Source organism: Octopus bimaculoides, chromosome 2, assembly GCF_046866305.1.
Source record: "Octopus bimaculoides isolate indiv1 chromosome 2, ASM4686630v1, whole genome shotgun sequence".
NCBI lineage: Eukaryota > Metazoa > Mollusca > Cephalopoda > Octopoda > Octopodidae > Octopus > Octopus bimaculoides.
In genome coordinates this window covers 92,290,450-92,299,427 of record NC_142929.1, presented here as the reverse complement: position 1 = coordinate 92,299,427, position 8,978 = coordinate 92,290,450, and the positions used below count along the sequence as shown (strand labels likewise).

Sequence of the window (8,978 nt, the reverse complement as noted above, 5' to 3'; positions counted from 1 at the left end):
TATAGGGGAAGTTTCCTTTACGAGGACGTACTCCCGTATTTGTCTGAGTTTTGGGTCCTTTGGGTGCTTGGATAAGATGCAGATGTCAAGTTGACCCAGGTTACCTTCATGTTGGTCCTTTGCATGTTAGTAGAGTATGGAGGACTGTTTTTTGTCGTCATATTGTCTCAAATGTTCATTTTGTCGTTCCACAATGCTCATAGATGCCACCCCTATGTATGTCATGTTCATGTCTTTACAAGCACATTCTATGCATCTCATGCTGTAAACTACATTTCGAGTTCTACAGTTAATGCTAGGGCTAATCTTACATATCATGCAGTTATCATTAGTGCATATGGTATTCTCAAAGGGGTACGTCCTACATAGTTGTGATATGACGGAGTTCCCTGGCCTTTCAACAATCTTAATGTTGAGTTTGGTCTCCTTCAGAGCTTTCCTAAATCTACGAGCTAGTTCTCCATGGGCTGTGACCTCTACAAACATCACTCCTTGATATTTGTCGGTTTTATACCACGTGTTCGCCTTGTTGGCTTTGTCACAAGTTCTTTGTATCTTATTCCAGTCTTTGTTTCTATATCTAGGACAGGCACCACTGGTATCATTATGTATAATGTTATCAAATTTCTTACTAGTACCCCTATATACTCGAACCCTATCTTTCTGATCATATCCAGACAATTGCATGCGGTGCATGAAGTTCTGTATATGTATTTCATTTCATAGGGTTCGCATGGTGGGGACACGTTGCTCATTATCTTAACTAAGTCTGCTATCAGTATATTAATTTTCGTGTTGTGTGACAGAGCTGAGTTCTTGTGAACATAGATAGATACATATGCACACAACCACACATACATGCATACACACACATGTATACAGGCATACATGCAGGCATGTATGGGCACACACACACACACACACACATGCGCACAAACAAACAAAAAGGAACGCAGTGTGAGTAACGGACAGAGTCAACGACCATTGAAAAGGTTTCATGTAATAGGAGTGAAGGAGCTGCACTCTATTGTTTACAGTCTCTAACCAAAGTTCAGTATCAAGTACGGGGAGTCTATTGTTGGGGTGCTTAGTGTGGTAATCTATAGTTACCTTGATGCTTTGGTGGATGGAGTTAGCTACTTGCTGGATGCTCTCTATTACGTTCCTCTCAGTTTCTATACTACCGTTACTAGAGTTGGTTCTAACTATGATATTAATGTCATCTATTCTAGAGTAGAAGAGTTATGGACTGTTCTGCAGTTTCTATCTGTGATCTTGTGGGGACCAAAAAGTAACAAATATTTAACCATATGTGGACATGATCCAAAAAGTTCAGTTCTTGAATTTAGACATGTAGCGGGGTCTAAGCTGCTTTTCCAGATGAGCAATATTTCCATATCACAAAGACTGCACTTTCCACTGCCGTTGATGTAAGGCTGTAATCTTCCAATAGATGTTTTAGTTGATACCTTTTTCTGTTAAGGACCATATATAACTGGATAATTTAGTTGTTTTTCTTTTTCCCAGTGTCTGAACCTGGCTTTGAAATTCAGCTCTGTGCGACCCACATATTTCTTTGACGAAACTATGTCCTTAGTTGTTGTAAAGTCTACGGGGGCTTCATAAATGATGATCTCAGACATGCAAGCTCCATTTAGCGGGCACAAATTTATATCTCTGCATGAACAGCTGGTTTCATCTTGTTGTTTTTGTGTGTTGTGTGCAATTATATTTTTAAAATTAGTAGTTGAGCTAAAACTAATTTTTAGGTTATGCTTATATATATATATATATATATATATATATATATATATATATATACGATGACCTTGCCTTCCATAGTTTCCACTTACCAAATTCCCTCATAATATATTAGTCAGCACAGGGCTATGATAGATGTCATTTGCAGCAGGTGCCGCACAGTGGGACTGAATCCGAAACCACATGGTTGTTAAAGCGAGCTTCTTAACCTCATAACCATCAGTAAAATGTTATATAGTAGCATGAAAGTGTATTGTTGTAAGGTATTGCAGCTCTCGTTGTTGGTTTGCTCTGATCCAGTAGAACTAAGATCGTGGCATTCCAGCCATAGTTTTATGCTGTTTCTAGTTCAGCTATTAAACCTAGTCCTCTAGGGTGTCTAGGACTACACCATATAAACTATGTCGAGGGCAGCAAGCTGGCAGAATCGTTCGAGCATCGGATAAAAATGCATAGCGGCTTTTCTTCAGACTCACGTTCCACCGGGGGTCATCTTCGCTTTCATCCCTCCGGGGTTGATAAAGTAGAGTACCAGTCAAGTACTGGAGTCGATGTAATCGACTACCACTCTTCTTCAAAACTGCCGGCCTTGCACCAAAACTTGAAACAATCACTAAATCTGTGACTTTGCTTTTTTTCTAATGGTTGAGTGATTTGAGAGATATTTGTTTAATTCTTATTCCTAACAAGTCATGCAGTCACGTTGAGACTCCTTTCTTGGCCCGAGTGAAGTGTACAAAGATAATCTACCCTAACAAACGTTGTGTTGTCTTTAATTTTTAGGGTTGTGCCTGATGCTACAGATTGATTGAGCTAATTAACTAATTGATCGACTCCGAAGGAAATCATTTGTCTCGTGCCTTAGGATTCATAAGACCAGTTACTTAATTTTCATGGAGTATAAATGGTTGAGATCATTACAATTCTCCTGAATGGGAAGCCGGTCCGTTGCAGGGCGCAAGGTAAGCAATTTGGAGATGGGGTGGCAAGTCGTTTACATCAACCTCAGTACTTGAGTAATACTTTATTTTATTAACCCCAGAAGAACGAAAGGCAAATTTGACGTCGGCGGGATTTGAAATCAGAACACAAAGAGTCGGAAGAAATGCCACTAACAGATTCTGCCAGCTATCCGCCATCGAAAAAATGTCAGTAAAAAAACAAATCATTTGAACTTACGTCACAAAGCAATGTTTCAGTTAGTCCTTATAATACAAATATATATCGACTGATTATTAGATATAAAAACTGGTGGAGGATTTGTACAGCTGATAAAGAACGCGGAATTATTTGTACAGATGTTTTGAATGATCTCTTTCGTTGTTGATTCTCTAAAGAGAATGTATAGAACAAAGATATTTTTAGGCTACCAGAGATGAGAAGACAAAAATAACGGTTATGAGTTTCTGCGGTTATTCTTCAGTTTGAATTGATGCAGATTAACGGAAAGTGAGTAAAAGCGATAGCAGAGAGGGAATTCTTAACGAGATATAGAAGTATTTATTGGCTGTTTCGTTTCTTGGTTCTGAGAATATTTTTAAGCACCAACGTTCTAATATTTCAGTTCTATATTTAAGAGATGAAGAAATATGTACATTATTTATATTATTTACATTTGACGGATATTTGTTCTCATCTTGTTTGTTGTTAACACAACGTTTCGGCTGATATACCCTCCAGCCTTCATCAGGTGCCTTGGGAAAATTTCGAACCTGGGTGTTCATTCCTATTATTTCTTCACTCTCTCATCATTTTCGTTAGTCTATAATTCTGCTAATTAATTTCACAAGGCAGATGAGTGATAAATCTCGCTCTACACGAGTCACTAAGCAATCGTAGTCATGACTGTACAGTTTAAAAGTTCGCTTTGCTACCACGTGCTTTTGTTTACTCCGATTCCACGTCATCTTGGGTATGTAACTTCTATTATAGACTCGGTTCGATCAATGTCTCATAAGTGAATTCGGTAGACAAAAACTGTATAAACTCCCGTCGTGTAAACACACGCGCGCACACACACACACACACACACACACACACACACACACACACACACACACACACACACACACACACACACACGCACGCACGCACGCACGCACGCACGCACGCATGTGCGTGTGTATGTATGTGTTTCCGTCTTCCAGGTGTGCTTGTGCCTTACTGCTTGACAATCAATGTAGGTTCGTTATGTCTTCGTAAGTTAGCAGTTCGACAAATAGGACTGATGAAGGAAAGTACCAGACTGAAAAATAAAATACAAAGAAAATAATGAAGCAGCAATGCAGACTGAAGAATCCGGCCCCTCCCTTTGCAAATATCGATATACTAAGACACGTGATTTTACGATGTGGTTGTTCTTGCTGTTGTTTAATTCAGTCAGCCTTGACCGCGTAGAACTATAATATAACCATTACCATTCCATTTTTAAAAATTCAGTCATAACATTCTAGTTATAATTGGTGAGGTCAGCTTTGCCTTTCAACCTTCCAGGATCGATAAAACAAGTACCAGTTGAACTCTGGGGTCAATATAATCGACAAATCCCTCCCAGTAAAATTCTTGGCCTAATGCCAAAATTTGGAACCATTATTTAAGGTGGTGATATGTTAGAATCGTTACTGCATCGGACAAAATGCTCAGCGGTATTTCGTCCAGTTTTACGTTCTGAGCTCAAATGCTGTCGAGGTCATTTTTACCTTTCAGTTTTTGGAGGTTTATAAAATAAAATACCAGTCAAGTACTGGGGTTCATATAAACTCCTTCCTTCAATAGAAAGAATTTATAGGTGGCGAATTGACAGAACAGTCGGGGCATCGAATAGAATGCCTATCAGTATTTGTACTGACCCTTAGTATTCTGAGTTGAAATATCATCGAAGTCAACTCTGTCTTTCATCCTTTCGGGGTTTATAAAAATGCATCAATCTAGAATACTGGATTGGTGGAATCGTAAGAATATTGGACTGGATGTTTCATAGTATTAGATCTGAGTCTGCGTTCTACGTTCAAACCTAGTCGTGGCATTCTTGGGTTGTAGACTTAATGAGTCTATCAGTCCTACATTACAGCTTAAATCCTTGAGTGCCTTTATCAGAGTTGCTGGTATTTGGATCAGGCCTTCGATTTGAAGTTACCTTCCTTCTCATGAGTCTTTGAGGCTCCGTAAATGAACGTAGGCACAGCCTTTCCTCCTGATTAAACTATAATAATAATAAATCTTTCTAATTATGGCAGAAGGCTAGCAACTTTGAACGGTGGGAGGAATTCGATTATATCGATTCCAGTACTTGACAGGTACTTTATTTTATCGACCTCGAACGGATGGAAGGCAAAGTTGATCTCGATGGGATTTTAACATTGAGAGCCGGAAGAAATGACGCTAAGCATTTTATTTGATGAGCTATATCAACCAATGTATTACTATTCTTCTGGGACGACAGGTTAGGATTAAAGGATGATTCCTATTGAACCCCACTTTCGCCTATGATTAAAGTGATGAGTCACTACTTTATTGCCCCGCTGTTCACTGCATCATAGTTCACTATCATATTTTTCCATCCATTACTGTTCACTGCTTTGCTATTTACTGTGTTGCAGATCAATGTTTACGGAACTACTTCACCGCTATTCACTAATCCACCGGCCACTACCCTCACCATTCACTGATGATTTACACGCAGGTAATCCAATACTATATCTGTATAACTTTCGACTGAGAGAGTTGAGTCAAGCTCTGTTTTCATCTTGACACCAAATATGCTGGAAGACGATGTAGTGTTTTATCCTCATAATTGCAAACACGACTTCAAAGTTGAGCAATGATTTAATCTACATTTTAGTTCACGCACAAACGCATCAAGAGAGCTAAAACCCCAATACAACTTTCTTCTTTCCTACAGCAATCGTCATGTCACGACATATGAGAAAATGTCCATGAAATATTGCTGTTTGAAACTCTGTACAGCTTGTTGTCAATGGAACCAAATTCATTGAAACTGGAGAAAAAATAAAAAAAGAGAAGCAGCAATAACAAACCCCCGTCTGTACATGCCAACCAGATAGCTTTCCTGTGACAAAGAGAATTATTTTCCATGCTCTTAAACTGTGAGAAGGCGCCTGTAAAGAGAAGAGTGAATGAATACGTAGGTACATATATACGTATGTATGTATGTATGTATGTATGTATGTATGTATGTATGTATGTATGTATTATGTATGTATGCATGTACGTATGTATGTATGCATGTACGTATGTATGTAATGTATTATTCATGTAGTATGTATGTATTATGCATGTAGTATGTATGTGTGTATGTATGTATGTACGTATGTATGTATGTACGTATGTATGCATTATGCATGTAGTATGTATGTATGTATGTATGTATGTATGTACATGCATGTGTTTGCGTGTACCAGTGTTAGAAAATATAAATATTGTCATCTGAAATTACACCCATTTGCGCGCACGCGCAGGTATATTGGATGTGTGTGCATGTGTGTATACGTACGTGTGTAAGTGCATGTGTACATACATGCGCGTGTGTGTCTGCATGCATGTATGTACGATGTGTGCAAAGGGTTTGCATTTGTGTTTGCGTACATAAGTTTGAACATATTAAAGATTTTTTTATGTGAATGTACGTATGCTTGCTTCTGTATGTATATATGCATGCATATGTGTGTATGTGTATGTATGTATGTATGTATGTATGTATGTATGTATTCATGTATGTAAGTGTGTGTGTGTGTGTGTGTGTGTGTGTGTGTGTGTGTGTGTGTGTGTGTGTGTGTGTGTGTGTGTGTGTGTTAGTCCACGCGTGACTCCGTTTGTCTTAGTCGTGTCAGTGCTGTGTCTGTGTGCCTGAAACCGAAGATCGCATAACCTATTTCCATTCTTTGCTAAACACAGGTGAAATGAAGTCACCTGTCAACTATCTGTATTTTCCACACAACTGTTATTCTTAATTAGTAGTATCTCTCAAGGTAATAGAACTCTTACTGGCAACAAAAAGAGTGAATAAGGAAACTTTGCAACGTTCATCCAAATACTTAAACCTTTTAAATAAATAATAACAACAACATATCTACGTCAGAAATCAAGAGACGGCCTTGGTATCAAAGTTGTAAGGTGGCGAGCTGGCAGAGTTGTGAGCTCGCATAGCGGCATTTAGCCCGTTTTTATGTTCTGAATTCAAATTCTGCTGAGGTCGAATTTGCCTTTTATCCTTTCGTGGTCGATAAAATAAGTACCACAGTTGATCTCTGCGGTTAATACAATCAATTTACTCCTCCTCACAAACTGTTGAACTTGTGCTAGAATTTGAAGCTAATATTTCAGCTATCGTGTGTAACAATTTCAGTTCGTTTCATCAGAGTTCATGTCGTTATTGCTCCACCGTTTAGTTCTCATCGTTCACTGCACCAGTGTTGACCACAACAGTGTTACTACTTCAACGATCGCCATTTTACTGGTCAATATGCATGGCTGTTCTGTTTTGCTGTTCACTGCATCACTGCTCACTATCACCTTTTTCTTATAATACTGTTTACTACTGTGTTACTGATCAACGATTACGGGACTATGACGTCATTCTTCACTTCCCCACCGTTCACTAACGCACTATTAACTCTTCATTGCGTTACTGATCAACTATCATGGCTTTTTTTCTGCCCCACTGTACACTGCATTACTATTATCTACCTCTTCGTTCACTAATTCATTAACGCACTGCTAACTTATCAGTTCACCAGTTTTACTGTCCCAGTGTTTGCCAGCACATTGTTCTCTGCCACACCATTCTAAGCATCACTGTTCGTTATACCACTGATTTTATCATCCTATTGTTTATGCAGCACTATATTAATGCTCACTCATATCACTTTTCACGGCGTTAACTGTCCCACCGTTCACTGTGTCACTGTTCAATAGCGCACTATTGATTGTTCACTGAGGGATGTTTTACAGTCTCAAGTTTACTCACCCAGAATTCACTTTATTTAAATGTACAAGATCACTCTTTCACTGTTCACTATCGCATTGTTTAATGCTACTATGTATTCTGCGTTACTATCCACTGACCATTGTTCCACCGTAAATTTCATCACTATTCATTAATACAACTGCTCACGTGCTCAATCTTCACGGCTTTACTACCTGCTGTTCATTACCCTTTTGTTTGCCACTCCCATAGTTAACTGCATTACAATTCAACACATTATTGTTCATCACTTTGCTGTTTACTACTCCGCTATTTACTATCTCACTACTAACTTCAGTGGAGCACAACGAGCCAGTGATAGAAGCTCTAGGTAATCTATAATCTGCTAGAAATAGCAGCCAAATAGCTCCTAAATCACACTTTGTCGACTTAGGAAGGGAGGCACTCATTGGGCTATCAAATTTTTGGTATCCATTCTGCTTTTACGCTTATATATTAGAGTATATGATGCCTTCCTCCAATTTCTTTCGGTGATTTCCCACTTGCCAAAATGATTTGAAAATGTATCTGCAGTAGCGTCGCTAAAGCTTATTTGCATGATTTTAAAAGGATTACAAAGAACCAATCATGGCCCGTTGCAGAATTTAAGCCCATGTCTTCTGTGGCCAGTGTTACACAAGGCTTTGAAAGAAGTATCTGGAATAGCGTAGCTAAAGCTTATTTGTATGATTTTAAGAGGATAACAAGGAAACAATCAAAGCCCGTTTAAGCTAATTTCATTTGTGGCCAGTGTTACACGTTTCTCTTTTATGTCGATGTAACCAGGCTTGCGGCCATGCTGGAGCACCACCCTGAAGGGCTTTTAGTTGACTTATTTTTTAAGCCTAGTACTTATCCTATCGTTCTCCTTTGACGAACCGCTACTTTACAGGAACTTAAATACACCGAGACTGGTTGTAAAACGGTGATGGGTGGGAGAAAACACTGACATAAAGAAACACACACACACATACACACATGTATATACATACATACATATATATATATATATATGTATATATATATATATATATATATATATATATATATATATATATATATATATATATATATATATTTTATTTATGTGTTTCAGCCAAGTGGCTGCGGTCATGCTGGTGCACCACCGTATATATATATATATACAACGGGCTTCTTTCACTTTCCGTTTATCAAATCCTATCACAAGGTATTACGCAGTGGGACTGAACCAGGAACTATGGGTTGGGAAGCT

At 38.5% G+C, this 8,978-nt stretch overlaps 1 protein-coding gene across 2 annotated transcripts in view; it reads left to right on the top strand.

Annotated features, from left to right (window-relative positions):
* Window positions 1-3,001: 3,001 nt before the first annotated feature.
* The window catches only part of LOC106870627 (uncharacterized), a 33,120-nt gene continuing 27,143 nt past the window's right edge, over window positions 3,002-8,978 (top strand). For both annotated transcript variants that reach the window (XM_014916762.3, XM_089339712.1), the window contains exons 1-2: window positions 3,002-3,210; window positions 5,361-5,443. In XM_014916762.3, the coding sequence (XP_014772248.1) occupies window positions 3,194-3,210; window positions 5,361-5,443 (100 nt within the window). In that variant the 5' untranslated portion in view covers window positions 3,002-3,193. The remainder of the gene's footprint in view (window positions 3,211-5,360; window positions 5,444-8,978) is intronic.